We start from the raw sequence: 17706 nt of genomic DNA, 5'->3' as shown, positions 1-17706 counted from the left end.
TCAGGATCACTCTGAATTCCAGTAATGCCCTTCAAGGTACGTGAGTTTCTCCCAGGTTTATGACACCAGCAAAGGTAACAGGCATTCTTTGTATATTATCTGGGTCATTCATGAAACCACTGAAGAGTACTGGCCCCAAGGCAAACCTCCAAGCAAAGCATTCTTCCATTTTGGCAATAAGCGATACCCATTGTTTGCGAATGCTTTTCAGTCAGTTTTGTATTTACCACACATGACATTTTCTGGACTGTTTGTTAGCTTGCCCTAGCTTACGTATAAAAATCTTGTGTGAAAGAGTCTTACTGATTACAGCAGATTTCACTTACTGACTGTTCTGTCCACAAAGCATTTTAAGTCTGTTGTAGCAGGAATTCAGGTGGATTTTATAAGAACAAATTGTATCAAACCAATGTTTGGATTTGATATGGATACTACCAGACAGACAGTAACTTATACTACTATGTAGAAAAAGATACTCCTAGAGTTAAGCAGTATCTTCTACTCCCACTATCTTTGAGGTGCTCAGATTGTGATTATTTCTTCCAGCAATTTTCTAGAATGAAGTTGAGCTGATTGGTCTGTAATTACATGGGCTCCTTTTCCTTCAGAAACAGCCACTATATTTGTCCTTTTCCAGTCTTATGATAACTGATGATGGCAGTAAGATTTAATCCAAAATTTCTTTAAGTATGTTCTTTAAGCAATAGAGTAATGGAAGTGAGGAGACAGTTCTGGCAAGAGACAGAACTAAGATCTCAGGGCCAGACATTTCAAGTGCCTTGCACTTACACTCAAAATGAGATTTTGGAGAAGAAAAAAAGGAACAAGAGCCCTTTATGGGCTTGTGTAATGACAGATTTTGAAAACTGAATAGCAGCTCTCACTGTACGTCTGGCTACATTTTCCATTTTCCTCACTGGTTGTTCTGCAGGACTAAGGTGCAGCTTCTAGATAATTAACAAAATTTTCTTAAAAACAAAACTATGGCACTAATCAGTTTGGCCAGTTTTAATCCTAAACTCTCGGTATACTTATGAATGACAGCATTTGATTGAACAAGTAGTAAAAAGCACATTGAAAGGCTGACTGTTTTACTCTGTTTATCTTAGAAGATTTTCACTGGGAATGGTTTTATCTAACCAAGGTATGTTCTACCTTAGAATAAGCTGAGGGGAAAATGCCCAGATTTCTGAATAGAAAAATTAGTAACAGTGCGGCATAAGTTGAGATACTTACATTAATTCATTTTATACAGAATTAACAGAAGCTGGTGTAAATATGCCATCAACGTTACATAAAGACCTGCAGTCAATCTTCTGTGAAACTTACATATGCATGTGTACGCACACTTACATACACATACACATATAATCAGAATAAAAGCTGACAAAAAAATAATGTGGATCCTTCAAATTCTGCTAAGTGTGCAGAGTGGTCATAAATAACATAGCGGTTTTCGTGACTAGCAAAGTGGGTAACAGAATTTCCTCATGCTACAAATGGACACCATTGCCCTGAGATCTAGTCAGGTAATCCCAATCAGGAAAACACTGCATAAGAATTCATTAAAAAAAGTTATGGAATATTCTTTCTGCTGTAAAACTTTACAAGGTTTATAGAAAAAACCTTGTAAAGAAACCTTGTTTCTATTAACCTTGTTAATAGAAAAAAAATATTCCCGTTTTGAGCAGATAATTCAGGTAAGAGTAAAGAATATACGTTGTGCCCTTCCACCATTGTTAACAACAAATCTGGATGCCAGTGACATTGCTTTAAGAAGCTTTAAGAAGGAAAATGACAGTGATGGATTACCTCTGTCTTTCCTTCAGTCCTGAAAGCCTGGTCTTACCTGAGCGGTTGTTAGGAGACATGCGCACGGGAGAGATGGAGGGCGTGCGTGATGAAGAGTACGGTCTTTGCCGATCCCTTTCTATTGTTGAAGATGAGGCTACAAAGTGATACTGAGACCATCCGTCCTGCAACATCAAACATTGCGACAGCAGTCAGTCAAAACGCCATACAGTTCCCCATTTTAAGTACAGAGTATTTTCCTCTAGTATCTTCACTACATATGCACGAGTGGACTACTATCTTTTTCCTGCCACTGAGTGGCAAATATTCTTAGCGGTGCAGGATACAACGTGCTGACTGTACTGACACACCGGGAGAAAAACTGAAATGCAGAAAGTTCTGGAAAGTAACACATTTCCAAAAGACGCAAATTATGAAAACTCTGAACAACTTTTTAGGCTATTTGTTTAATAGTTCTGTCTTTTTCCGTGCCTCTATTTTCCCATTGCAAACAACATTCTGGCTATGTAAATATTCCAAATCGTAAGACTGCTTGTTTTCATGGTGAAAAACAGTTTTTGCTTTAAATCATTTCTACCTTATAAGGAAATTTTGGAGTAAGTAGACAGGGAAGCTCCAGGATTACCAAAATTATTGTAACTATTTGGGTATCTATATTCTAGTTATATCAACTGCCCATTTGTTCACATGTGAGGTATAAATAATCAGTGCATTTTCCTCGTTGCATTTTTCTCCAAAATGTACAGAAGAAATTATATTCCTTCTATTTAAAACTGTGGAAATGGTGATGTATTTAAAAAAAAACCAAAACAAAACAAGGTAATACAAACACCAGAAACAGTTTGTTCAGAAATAAAAAAGGAGAGTTTTAATAATTCATGTTGTGTTCCTGTACCATAATATAACGCAATAATCCAAAATAATGTACATTTTTAAAAGGATATTAAAAATAGTTTGAAAGTATCATGAGAGAATAAATTGACTTTTGCTAGTAGTCTTATTAAACAACAGTATTTCAAATATCTGAAAGCATTGATAGATTTTAACTGTCTTTATCACTGCTTCATGTGAAATCCTAGTTTTCCCAGTCTTGCACTGAAGGCATAAGCCTTTTAAAAATGCCTGCTTTCTGTTGGGCTCAGTGGAAATCGAGTCAAGCACCTGGCATGCCGCTAAACAGAATTTTTGCAATGAAATGCTGAATAAAAACAAACACAATATAGTATTACGAAAAAACAGCTGGAATTTTCCTCTTGCTTACAGAAAAATAATTCTCTGTTGGGGTAGTAAAGAATATTCTCACCCCCTACCTCAGGCTACTCCAGGCATCCAACCCTGAATCCTGCCCCCCCCCCCCCCCCCCCCCCCCCGCCTTTGCCCAAGGCATCCATCTGACTTTGTTCCCTCCACATAAACCATAGGCATCTGGCTCTGGGAATTGCAAGAGAAAATGGCCTGAAAATCCCCCTTCCACTAAACTTTTAAGAAAGAGAACTCAGCAAGAGTGTGACACTTTCTCTTTTAAAAAGAGCAGGAGGAAAGAAGAGACTTACACTTGATGTAGAGGGAAATGTTGTAAGTAAATCAGGATAGACAGATGTGACACCTAACTACAGATTCTGAATGTCTGTACTCCTTACATAACGCATTTGTATAAACATGCATGTATCTCAGTCATAATTTCAAAGGAAAAGAAAAGGAAGAGTGAAGTCCGGGCCATAGCTTTCACAGTGGTCATGACTTTCCCTAGAGTCGATAGCGAGTATTTGTCCACAGAGGTCACTCATGTTTAGGGCACTTCACTGAACTGCACCTCCTATTTCATGACAGTCATATAAGAAAATATAAGGAAGAAAAACAGTTAATTAATAAAAAATAGTAAGAGTAACTTGAAAAAAGAAATAGTTAATCTTCAATACCACTTGCTTAAACCAAAATTTTCTAGATCCAGTGTTTCATTTCCAACAAGCAGCTTCTACACAAGCTGCGTCCTCCAACCTAGCGGGAGGATCAATGAGAATGCAAACAAAACCATCTGTAAAGCCCTAACTTCTTAATGTTAAATAAAATTGGAAATTATTAGAATCTTTTCAATATATATGTACATAATATGTATATATATTACATATATATATTTAAAAATAACTACCAGTTTATAGTTATAATTATAATGAATAGCTTAAGTCCAATAATCTTATCCAAGCATCAAGACTGTAAATAATATACTTAGTGTTATTTTTACATCTTCTGTAATAATAACTTGCATGGTGATTTCTCTACTATAAAAATGAAGTAGCAAACATGTGAGAAGCCCATGCCTTTATCCTGCTGAAGAAAAAAGGTTCCCTTCTTCCTCCTCCTCTGGGGTCAGAAGTTCTTACCAGAAAGGTGACTCTCTAATTCACTCTGTTATAGTTTTCTGATCATTTATTTTCTTTTAAACAGACCGCTGAACAGGAAGATACCAAGAGGACAGACTCTAGATCTGATAAAAGGAGAAGGAATAGACTATTTATTACGCTCTGCCTGCAAAAGGAGGAGACATCAGCCACACTTACATAGTGCAAGTCAGACATGCTTCCAGCTTTGTGGATCTGGGTGGATGCATGCATGGCCAGCTACACTCTCCTTTGTGCTGCTTCCCTCAAATAAATCCCTGGCACGTGGGTCAGAAAAAAGTGACCTGAATCTTCCCCTAAACCTTTCTTCCTGTTGTCTGTTCCATCTGTAGTGTTTACGTTAATACCTGGACCCTGGCTCTGACAGGAAGTGGATGAAATAAATCCCTGTTACCTGCACGGTCCCATGGACTCTACAGGAATAGCGCGTGGCGCCAGTTTTGTTCTGCAGGATATCAACAGGTACTTTGTCAACATTGCTTCCTCAGAAACAGCACTGCAAGGTGCCTCAACAGTGAGGGAGGAAAATCCAGCTGTAGATGTGATGCTGGCAATACCATTCTTCTCTGTGGCACATGTTTCTCCTTCTTCTCCCTGCAAATTTTCATTTTTCTCTCTGCTGAGAGTAGTGCCTATACGGAGGTCTTCAAATAAAATCTGCTACGAACTTTCAAGTTTGCAAGCCTGATCAGCTCAATAAAACAAGTCAGGCAAACGATAAACTCTTAACACAAGTATTGTGGTGACTTGGCATCGCTTTTGACTAAACAAGGCATATTGCTATTACTGTATGACAACCTTCATGGTGTTTTTCAACAGCATTATGGGCAGCTCCCAGACCTCACACTATTTCAAAACCCTAATACTTTTAAGTCATCTATCTTTAGCTCTCCTCTGCCACAAGAAACAAGCTTCTTTCCTTGGAAAGGTAAACAGTTTGTAACAAATTCATTAAAACCATCCCCATCAACAATTCCAAGAGCTATTAGCGTTAAATATTGAAACTAATTTTTAAGAGCCTAAAGGGAGTATTTTCAATTTAATGCCAAGATAAATACCACCTGACATGATGGCTGCTTTCATTAGTTTGTTTCAGCTCTAGTGCCTGTAATGAAATTTAATTAAATTGATTTGGGTACTTAAAGGTACAGTATATAGCAGTGTCCTGCAGAGAAAGCAAGCTAACTCAAAAGCAAAGTGTGTGAGACTGCATTTCAGAAACCAATTTACCAGCCACAAACGTGATCTAGGAGAGGAAGAGTAAGACAAAAAGATCTGACAAATTGGAACAAAATTCAATGCAATTCTGTTACAGAATGGATGGATTTGTTAACCGGCAGCAATTAATTAATAAGTGGCAACTGCACACTAGTGGAGGGCACAGAACAACCAGAGTACAGAAATACCATTATAGGTCCTTGTCGCCTCTTCCAAGGTATCTTCTACTGGGCATTTCTCTATATTTTAACTATAATGAATATATGTATTCTCCCTCAATTATACTCCATAAAGTCCGAATGTTAAATCTTGATTGGCAGTGACATGTTTCTGATGATATGTTCTTGGGAAAGCTGCAAGGATTAGATGGGGTGGAGGTTGGATAACCACTGTAGAAAAAAAAAAGTGCTACTGTAGTCTCACTGATCACCTTTTACTGGGCTTAAGGAGTGAATGGGTCCTCTGTCCCCCTGCTCAACTTTAAGTTATTTTGAAAATAAATAATTTTCTTCAGGCCCACGGGAAATAATTTTTTGTCAGGGTGACTAAACTTACTGTGCCAACCACTATTGCATAGGTATCTTATGAAAATATAATTTGGGTTTTCCACATTATTCTTTTTGTGTTTAAAGTGTAGGGAAAGAGAGAAAGCAGTTTTCTGTTGTGTTTGCAAGAATTTCAAGTTTGCAGAACTCTCTGGTAGTGGAGTCCTTGACTTGAGGAGATGACTTGTGGAGGTGGGCGATATCAGACACACCATTTTCTCACTTGTGGTACAGTAACACTATGAAGGCTGAATGAAATTAAGCCCTGATGAGAACTGACGCTGTGCTGACACAATGAGAAACCAGAGCTCCTGCCTGAAGAATTCACAGACAAGAGAGGAAAGAGAAGGGACCAGACACAACGAGGTGGCCAAGCAATGTGTGGTGGACTTGGGAAGGAGCACCGACATTGCCAGCCTTGGTGCGGTGCCCAGCCTAGATGACCTCATGGCACCCAGTCAGAAAGAAACCTCACATCAGTTCATGCGCTAATAGCCGTGCAGCAAAAATAAAAACAAGCCCTTCTCTCTGACTGATTATGCTGATCAGCTGCTAAGAAGACACTGACTTAAAAAGCACTGAGTGGTTTAGAAAAACTGTATGGTGGCTGCATGCACATCAGTATCTTTCAATGCTGAAGAGCATAGTCTGCCGTGACTCCTAGCCACTGATGTCCTAACAACTGTCAGGAAGAAAGAGAGCAGCTTCTCGGAAGCAGAGAAATCCCACTATGGGAAAGAAACAAAAATGATGCAACAAATCCAATAATGAAACAGCTAAAACCTGAGAAACTACAGAGAATGTTGTGGCCTGCCTCCCCCAAGTTCACAGACTTTCCAGCATGCTACTTCTTACTTCAGGCCTGATCTTCTTGTGACTTAATAGACATTTTTCTAAATGACTTGAGGCATACAGGACCGGACTTGTTTTGTTATCCTACTTCCTTATCTGTAAGCCAGCATTTTACTGGTTCCAGGGATTAATTGTAATAATAACTGCTCCTGCAATGGTAATAAGCTGTAGAAAGAGGAAGTTCTGATAGGCAACCACTTGCAGGAATTGGTAACTAGACCCACCATGGTGTTAGAAGTAGGTGATACAGCAACAAGGCAAAGTGCCTGTAAGCACCTAACATAGGATCTGCTCGCTTCGAAACTCAGCCAGACATTGCTCAGAGTTGCTGGTGTTGCTTCTTTCTCAAGCTGAAGCACTGCTGTCAGGTTAAATGAAACATCCTGACTGGTGTGCACCAGTGTGACACTGTCTAGAGTAAAAGATAAATCTGATGTGAATTAAGTCAAGGCTCATCAGACTTACACAGGTCTGGGCAATTCTTCACTGGGAATTTGTTGTCACGATGCTAATAAGACATAACAGAAATTAGAACTGGATCAAATTATCTACATACATTGACATACAAAAGTTATGTGCGTGACTTGGCTGTGGTGAGAAATCTAAAATGGTAACAAGGTTGGGGTGATCCACATACGTATCTCACGGAGCTCTGGAATGGGATTTTTGAAATAATGTGGTTTAAATGTTCACCAACCACCACACTTATCATTAGGCTTTATAACCTGGGATCATATTATTTTCTTTTAAGACAAGAGGAAGAATAAATACATTTCCCAGTGCTTCTCAACAGAGATACTGAGCCTGACTTCTCTCCCTCTGCCAGCCCCACGGCAGCAGAGGCTAACCACCCCCCACCAGCACACCTGAATATTCAGTTTTCTAGCAGGACTGCTCCCTGCATGCCACTGAAGCAGCTGACAAGGAAATGTCAGCTGCTGAAGGAGAGATGGAGAGACGGCTGTTCTCTAAAAAAGCCCCTGCCTTTGTGTTGAAGTGTGTTTACTTTGGAAGAGGGATTTCAACTACTTTCTTACAACTTCGGCAACTCTAGAAACACTCTTGAAAAACAGAACAACTAGTTTTAGATAATCTATATTAAAAATAAAGGTCTTCTTTCATTTTTTCCTTTGAATTTACAGTGCCAAATCCTATTATCAGTAATTCCTGAAAGGATTGTCCTTTCTGGATTTGCTTGCGTTGTTTCCAGGAAAACTCAAAATCAGCAGAGAATTCCTGGGCATTGATCTGCTTTATGATGTATTCTGAATAAATCCACTTCACTGATGTTTTTTTACTGCCATCAGCTACGCTACAAACAATGAGAAGCAGTATATTGACATTTTGACTCCTCGGATTTTGTCTTTTGCTTCCAAAGTGGGAACTCAAGATATGTTGTTGAACAGAGTAGGTATAGAGCCCAGAAGATCTTGGCATTCTCCTGGCTTATACACTAGCGGTTGTTGCTTGGATTAAATCCTTCAAACTGATTCTGCTTCAAGTCTGCAAGTGGAAATCTGGAGTAATTTCACTGGCTTCAAAAGACAAAGGGCTGCTGACTCTAATTCTCCTGTCTATCCTCCTCTCCCAGAGAGTCTTAAGCCAGGCCCTCAAAATCAACAGATACAAAGTGAAGACATGGATCACTGAAGCTCATCTTAATTTGAGGATTTTAGTATTTATGTTTATAGTCTTATTTCCACAGTTTATGAAGGCGAGAAAATTACTTAAAACAGAGAAATTACTCAAGTTTGGGGGATTTAAAAATATTATAAAAATCTGGATAAAACTGCAGGAGTTGCTCACAGTATGACCACTTAGCTAAAGCGGTTAAAGGAAAATAGTTTGCTTCCCATGCCTTCTGATGATGATAATGATGCCAGCTACTTACTGGCTACAGGTTATACTGGGAGTACGACACCTGCCGCTGTGCGAGCCTGGGATGAAGGCCACTCACTCCTCCCTTGCACAGACGTAACCGAGGGGCGAGGACGGAGACCCTGCTGAGAGTACCAGGGGAGCAGTGCCATCACTTGAGCCAAGGCAAAGAGCAGCGGTGGCTGGGTCGGGCAGGGGAGGACCAAGCCAGCTGGGCGGCAGAGCTGCCACTGGAGCAGCCGCCTCTCCCAGGGGCTGTCGGCCCCTGCCTCAGTGCCTGATGGCTGGGGGGGCTGCCTTGCTGGCAGCGTGGCCGGCACGGCACACACACCGCTTCCGTCTCCTTTCTTACGATGTGCAGTGGGCTTGACCTCAGCACTTCTCCCCTTTTTACTCTGAATTTCAGTGTGCAAATGGCTTTTACTCGTAAGTGACCGTTTCTGCATCCCAGACACAGCAGAAGTACAATTGCTTAAGAAGCTGAAAGAGAAATACATATTTAGGGCGGCATGCGGCTTAAGGAAGGGCTCCTAGTCAGACAGTCATTAACCACAGCAAAACTGTCTGGCACTGGATGAGGATTATTAAGTTTCCTGTAGGCTCTTTAAAGTGACATTTTCAGAATCAGTGGTTAAACTCATTCTTTTCGAAACGAGACGCGTACCTCCCAGCCTCCATCTCAGCTTCTCTGAAAGCAAAGCCATTAGTCTTCTATTGTCAGTGTTCCACCCCAAAATACTTTGGAATATTTTCTCTCCCTGTTTTTCTCCTGTCATTGCAGAGCCTGAGGTAGTATATTCTTCTGACAGTATCACCCAGTTTTTTTCTTTAAAAAAACCACAGATGGCCTTGGCCACTTTTTTCTTTTTCAAACGCTTTTTTTGTGTGCAGTGTTACCATCTTCTAATCACATATCTTCTACCATAATTTTACATCTCATCCCTTGATTTTAGCTATGAAGAGACACACGATAAGGGAGAGATATGTTAATTACTTGCCAAATCTATCCAAGTGAGAAACAGCTAGGTAACTAGCCCTGGTTGTTTTATATAGTGCAATTCTGGGACGTTTCAGGAAATCACTGAGGCATTGCTTTACCTATCCATAATTAATTATTGATTTCCTGTTGTGTGAGCTGTGAAGATGACAAGACCTAATCTGATGAATAAAATAGCTGTAAGAAAAGGGAATCGTATGTGAGGCAAAGCATGAAGGACAAGACTTCAGATACAGCAGAGTTCATTATTCATTTTGCTGAGGTTATATGCAGCTAAATAATAAACCTTTCAAAACACTGCAATAAAATGAAATAAATTAATTTTTCAAAGCATCACTTTGCCTCTTAAACAGAAATAAAATTGTTTTAATATATTTTAGAGGAAATGAAGGCAGTATTTGGCCCTTCAGCTAGAATTTCTGTTCTTCTCCTATTCTCCCCTGCATAAGGTATATAAGCTATAATTTAAATTGTTAGAATCACAAAGAACTATTTTTGCTGGTACCTTGTATGCCCAAAAAACTTGCATTCAAGAAAGTGTTTACAGTAATTTTTGACTTGCATTGTCGTTTTCATTCCAGTAATGCAATTTCACCTATCTTAACATGTTTATGCCCTAGAAATGCAAACTCTGGCCACAAACTCTCAGGCGCTGGACAAATACTACTACTTTATGGTCAGGGTCAGCTTCTTAAGTCTACTGTCCTTACAAAGACTAGAAACTAATCAACACCTCTTACTCTTACTTTACATACATTAAACCATAAAATCAACTAAATACAACTCTTCTATTATGCCTGTGAACATAAAACATGAAAAAAATCGTTATCAGAATAAAACCTGCACCATTGTCTCTTATGGTGAAGAACATGCTAGGACTGATGATACTGACTGTGATCAAGAGCCATCAGGACTTCGTGTTTCCTGAAGAGCGGCACTGTAGCTGAAAACTGGAGATAATTTTATTCAATCTGTAGCTGCCTGGCAAACGAGGAATCAGCGCCCGTTTGGAAAAATCACTAGATAAACTCATGCTGTCCTTGGTTTTAGGTCAAAAGTTCTTGCATGAATACACTTAAACTAGAGAGTTAGACATCCCAGTGACTATTGCTAAGCATATGAGTTTTAAGGATATGCTGCTTTGAACATGTAGTTTACCAACACATTTAGACATTAGTAATGAGAAATGCATATTCTTTTTTACTGAAATACCTTTAAGAGTTTTTGATTTGGTAAATAAGAGCTTTAGTATTGTTAATTCAAACAAAAACACACTATTGCACCAAAGCCTACAACTTTCATTTCAGAGGAACCACAACTTTCTCTAAAAGCACTATGTTAAATCAAAAGTAATAAAAACCATTTAGAAACGGCCAGTGAAACTTTTCATTTCTACTTTCTGCAGGAAGAAGAAGCTACAGCTCTTTTATCAAGATGAACTGTATCAGCTAGCAAATGAAGTAGAACAATTCAGAACAAAGCACACATACTACAAAAGAGACTCCTTTCAAACTACAAGGTTTCTTTCTTCCAGTCTGAAATGGCAGACATATTTAGGCTATTTTTGAATTCTCTTAGCAGTTTTAGGAAGAGAAGAGGGAAGAAATGAGAAGGACTTCCCAGCAATTTTTTCCCCACCCATCATTAGAGCATATAGAACATCAAAGAACTGGAAGTAGGATATTGACGCACCAGCTTAATATTTCATCGAACTTTGATTGAATTTACATGTACTGGCCACATTAAACAAACACTTTTAATCTCCTTATAGGACCCAGAAGAATGAGGATGATGATAGCATAAGTACAGCAGCACACAGGAGCATCAGCAAAAGATGCCCAGTGTTATGCATCAGACCATCACAGCTAGACTATTCACCTCTGAAAAGAAAACATGCTTTGATTATCACAATAATACATTTAATTTCATTTCCATCCCCTCTGTGCTTCTTGCGTATGCTATTACTACAAGTGAAAGTTCTACTCATCTGATTAATTTGCAAAACGATGAGCAGCCATCCAACATACCGGTTCAAGTTTGCTGGGAGAAACTGAGTTTCTCACCCATACTCTTTCCTACACATGTGCTTTTATCTGTGTCTGAACCTAGATATGCAAATATCAAGCATACAAGTTAATTAAAAATTATATATAGTTCTGAATGGTAGAGATCATGTTCCTTGAATGAATTTTGGAGAAAAAGATTGACATGAATTAAAAACGGTTTCTCTTAGCATGTATCTTTAAAAGACTTCTGAAAGTCTTTAGGAAGACTTTTGGATTCTTTTCAGTATTGTACATCTGAATCCAGCTAAACTTTGTTTGCCATTAATTAATGTTATTTATAATTGTTTACAAAATTTTAATACATTATTTAAGTGGACTAAAAATGTTCCCAGTCCCCAAAGACATGCAGATAATTTTCTTAGATATCTACTTTGTATTCAAGTATTAAAATCCAATCTTATTCTGAGGAACTGTACTTTTGAGAAGAAAAATTCTGTAGATGTGACCTTCCACTTATGCATAACCCTCCAGATTCTGGATGCCTGCTCGTATCTCTACCCTAAGGATATTTCAGAAACTTCAGTTATACAGTTCCCTTCAGAAAGAAGGCTCTAAGTCAAAGATACTGACTCCTGGGCTGCATTTTAAATTTTCTTTTCTTCAGAGAAGTTCAAAAGGTGGAGTACTTTAGAGACAGACTTTACACAACTATGAGATTAAATTTCCCTCTTCTAAATCTGTATTTAGTAACCTTAAAATGGACTTGGGTTTTCAAGTGAAAAATACCTAGTGGTTCCCACATAAGTCAGCTAGACCTTACCACGAGACTCACTATTGATGCTAAGGATGCTTTAGCATCATATATATGTATGGCTTATCCTAGAGAACTGTTTGGACAAACTTTGATTCTTTTCTTATTTGTTTAGCACCTCTTGAGTCTAGTAGGTTTTGGATGAGAATGGTGTCAGCTTCCACACACCTCTTACTGATGATTTAGAAGAATTACTGCTAAGTCTGGTTGTTGAATTACCGCTTGCTACAACACTGAATGTTAAAGGAAAGCACTATCATGCCTTTAAGGCCCTCATGGGAAAAGCAACAGTCAAGCATAGCTGCAGATACTTTCTAAGCTCATAGCTCAAACCATTAAGGTTTATTCCTTTAGGTATTCCCAGCAAAAAAGCTGGCATGTCATCACACAGACATACAAGTATTTGCAAGGAGTGGGCTGATTAGTTTGTCTTTAATTGAGCTTAGTCATCACATCTGATTTTTTTGGACACCATTCAGTAAAAAAGCCTGCACCAAAATAGTGTAAGGATGGGCAAGGTGTTGCTTCAGCTACACAGGACTGTTCTCATGAAAATACCATCGTCAGTACTGAATGTTCAATTCAGTGCAGACTGTATCTTAGATTACTGCTAATATTTTAAATACAGTAGTAAACATGGAAAATGTTTTAGAAAGAAACATATAAATACTGAAATAACTGAAATGTGACTAAAGGAATGGTAGGTGATACTGCACAGTAAATAAACCTTTGTCAAGAGTATCACAAAGAATTTAACTACGTAAAATGAAAAATTATTAAAATAAATGAAGTCTCTTATACAGTAAACATGATGGAATTCAGAAGCATGAAACATTTGAAAACATCTCCCTCTAACAGTTGATGCAGAAACATGAATTTTGATACTCCATCATGTGTTATCGTTGCCATATAGGTAAGAACATTGATATTTTGGATTCCAAAAGATTTTCTACCCTCTTTAGGCCATGTAAAATATAAAAAAAAATTGTAACAACATAATAGCAATCCCTTCTCTTTCTAGTATTGTCTGGTACTGTTAATAAACTCAAAGGGGGTTTAGAAAGAACTAGGAAAAATATTACTTGGTATGATGAATAAGCTAGGAAAATCAGAACACGATCTACTTGACTGCACAAGTGAAATGATAATTATTTGTATTAACATAAAATCGGAATAACATTCAGTTTGACTCAACATTTTGTAATATTTTAGATATAAATATTGTCTTTTTTTTCTAAATTGTTCTTCTTAAAACTAGCCAAATGATTTAGAATGATAATACAGCTAGCTGAAGACACTTAATATATTTGTGTTATGCCAAACGCTGAGAATCTCTCTCTCCCCCTCTCTTTTTTTTTTATTTAATTCAAGCACAGTTTATACACCATTTTTTCCATGTGTGAATACTTCTGAATATTTCTGCATATGCCAAAGTTTTTACCTGTATAGCTCAGCTCAATTTATTTGCACAATTTCCTCTTTAGGCTTCATGATTTTGCTCATGATATGTGAATTCCTATCGTATAGACAAACGGGATATTATTTAAGCAGGCAACTGGCAATGAAAAAGCCACAAATGTTAACATTTACTTGACACAGTTTTGAATGATTCTTAAAAAACCAGTCCCTCGGAAGGCATATGGAATCAAAAGAGGAGGTAAGCTAAATGATAAGTTTATACTATACAGTGATGCAGCCTAGTGCTAACTGTGTTGAAAAAAGTAGCATCAAGGTAAAAAGAGAAACAAAATTCCAGACTAACGTATCATTCCTCACCGAAGAAGCTTTGTGTCTCTAAGAAAGAATGTGAAAAAATGAACAGATTATTCTTTGGTCTGCAGCCACTACCTGTTATTTCCTGAAGAATAGAAAATATGCCTTTGCTTTAATGAAGAAACACTTCATATTTGCATGTGCATTAGGAAAGGCAAACCTGTCTTACATGAACACTGGAAACTAATATACAGCATAAAATGTAGAATTAATAATAATTCAACCCCCACACAAAAAAATCAGTAATGCCAACTTTTTCTCTGGTACTGAAACCAATGAGAATTTCATAATTAAGTATTTAACAAGATTGCCATTTCATAAAAAGCCACATTTAAAATGCTCACTGAAATGTGAATAACATGTTTTTTGTCAAGAAAACTGAAACAGAAAGAAAAAAAGAAAGAGAATGTATATATTTGAAGACTATCTTTTTTTTTTGCTATATTGGTTATAGAATCTCTATCTTCCAAAATTACTCAGATGATGCTTTAAAAAGGCTTGACTATGTTAATTCCACAGAAAACTTCCACATTTCCTTTATTTAAAATCAATTTAGGAATTTGCTTAATTCCTGATTAACAAAAGAAAGTAATGTCATATATCAGACAATGAAATGCTGGGTTTTTTAAATATCATATTACTGTTAGCTAAAGATTAAAAGGATTTACCCTAACCTTGAAAGATATTTATGGCTAAAATATTTAAATGAGATCTTCTCTGATGTCTTCTCTCTTCCAGGCAAATTTAGTAGAAAAAAAAATAAACTGAAAGAAATAGCATAACTACTATGTCCTGTGTGACCAGCAAAACCATGTAAATTCCTATTTTCTCTACATATTTTATCAGAAATAATACAGACATATATAAACAAAGGTTTCTACATGGATTTACTTGAATGCTGTGCATATGTAGAAGGTATTTTGTTTTTGCAATAATGCCACAGTCACATTTTATTATGAAAAAAATATTAGGAGGAAAACAAAGGACTACACTGGATAAGGAAATGGAATTTTAGTACATAAAATTAAATAGTGCCTCTAATAAAAAAATGCCCAGTCATGCTAATTCTCATCAACTGTACTTATAACTGAAGGAAATCTCTATTGTTCTTATTAATAGGGATTTTGAAAATTAGCATTTTAAGAATTTAATTGACTCCTGGACACACTGATTTTTCTATAGATATCCTAGTTTACCTGGGATCCTCTTACTGAATAACACAGCTATTGCTTTTGCCTTAGAGATGCCATTGGAGCAGAAAAGAAAGCAAAGTGCTTGATAAATTTAATCTGCTACTGCAACATAGTGCTTATCAATAACTGCCTTTCTGTTTGAAAGGTTCAGACAATCAAAAAAGAGATTACAGAAATGCTAGAAAGCTTGTCAGGGAACTGAATGTAATGCACTTGCCCCTCTCTCGGGTATATGCTGTCCTCAGAGAGAGCAAAACTCTGCATACCTTCCTCACATGGCTGAAATGAATGGGACTGCTCTCCTAAGTGAAGCGAGACGCTTTCCATCTAGAACCTACAGGGTTCAGTAAATTAAATTGTACAATTTTAAAATATATACTCTAGTAAGGTTTTGTTACTTTTGATTCAAATGTCTCCTGTACAACTCTTTTGGGTACAAATCTCAGTATGCATGACTGTAGAACTCTTTTGGGTACAAATCTCAGTATGCATGAAACAGAACAATTCAACACTGGTCAGCTGACAGCCAGAATACCTGGATTGGGGAATAGATTCTGGTTTCTTGGCTCTGGGAGAGAGTATGCTGAGCGTGCCATGACCCAGAGTGGTGGGTTGGTGAAAATCCTCTGTCATCAGTCACACTGAAGCTTGGGGCCGCCCACTGCCATAAATCAATCAATCAGTCAATCATTTATTAATCAGGTACTTGCATTCTCATAGTTAATATAAACATGGGCTCTAGACAATGCCTTCTCTATAATGACAATCTAGTTTTATATTACAGTGGGGGGGTTTACCTTAAATTAATCCATCCTTTTTTTAAAAGGGTGACATATTAATCTGAAAAAGGCCTTGCCAATTGTATAGAAATAAATTAAGCCCCGCTGAAAGATCAGCACTGCAAAATACATACGCTCATGAACAATCTGAGCACATGAATAGTTCCTTCAAGTCAAGCCAATTTTGAGGCACTATTATCTTCTGGATTTGGAATTTAGATCCTTAATATAGGGTTTAAGTTCTGCACAGACCTTTTCACTAGAGAAATTTAACCTTAAGACAGCATCTTTTTGGGGGACGTCTGACTGACAATAACCTTACCAGAGGAAAATCCAAATTATGTGTTCCAAGTCTACATGATAGCACGATGTAATTAACATTTTTAAAGGGTGAGTAGGTATATTTTACTTAAGAAAGGACTTTAGATTCTAGAACTCCTTGATTAGGGTTTTGAAGTTTATTGCTGGCAATTTTCATGGAACATTTAGCAATAAAGGACCTTCTCATAGAGTCATAATTTTATTATTCTGAAAGTCACAAGAAAAGAGAGTCCTCTTCTAGATCTGGACTGGCTTAACTGCTTCTAAGGCTTCTGGCAATTCTAAATATCTTTTCCAGCCAATGACAGACAAGGCCATCTTCAGAGTGACTACTCTGACTTCACTAAATGCCTACCACAATAGTATCCCTGTTGTAAACGGCACACTACACGCTGAAGGACGATCGCTTTTAACAACCTCCCTGGTTTCAAATAATTGGTTGTATTTTTATTCATATGGCAGGTGAATAGGACACACATTTCTATTATTCCATGCAGAACAGAAACCTACAATAATAAATAGAAAAGAAAAATAATTTCTACAAATTCATTGTGATCTCTATTTATATACTGGAAGACAAAATAAGTGTAAACAGAATGATAGAATGTAAACATATTTTGTTGGAGCCTAAGTGGTTAGGCAAAGCAAACCAATTAATAGAAAATATATTCTTCCTGACAGTTCCTCCAGCTCTTTAGTATTACACACATTTAATGCTAATTGAAGCTTGTTTTTAGCTAATAAATTTTCTTTCATGTTAAGCTCATTTAGCACAACCCTTTTGCTCAAATTTCCTCATGTAATTTAACAAGCTATCTGTGTTTAAGAGTAATTGGTTATTTTCTTGAATATTGAGATAGATAAGAGTTTACCAGATAATGGAAATCTGTTCTTTTACAGTCACATCTGTATTTTCCAAGGTGTCCTCAAGTCTTCAACCAGCTAACAGCCTAGAGACTGGGGTGGGGTCCAGTGTTCCTCACTTGGAAATAGGTGTCTTTAAAGAATCACCATAGTAGCTCCTTTCACCTGGCTTAGGTGGCTAAACATAAATGGGACAGGACCTCTCTCTGGAGACTGCAAGCAGCACTTAATTCTCCTGCTGACTGTACGGGTTACCAA

General features: G+C 37.5%; 1 protein-coding gene across 1 annotated transcript in view; it reads right to left on the bottom strand.

Moving 5' to 3' along the window:
• CTNND2 (catenin delta 2) overlaps positions 1-17706 on the bottom strand; it is a 566347-nt gene that overhangs the window by 13258 nt on the left and 535383 nt on the right. Inside the window, exon 18 of the mRNA XM_075495646.1 lies at positions 1850-1976. Coding sequence (XP_075351761.1) covers positions 1850-1976 — 127 coding nt within the window. The remainder of the gene's footprint in view (positions 1-1849; positions 1977-17706) is intronic.

The sequence above is a fragment of the Mycteria americana genome, chromosome 2 (assembly GCF_035582795.1).
Source record: "Mycteria americana isolate JAX WOST 10 ecotype Jacksonville Zoo and Gardens chromosome 2, USCA_MyAme_1.0, whole genome shotgun sequence".
NCBI lineage: Eukaryota > Metazoa > Chordata > Aves > Ciconiiformes > Ciconiidae > Mycteria > Mycteria americana.
Note: the sequence above shows the minus strand (reverse complement) of the source record. Positions and strands in the feature narration are given on the sequence as shown.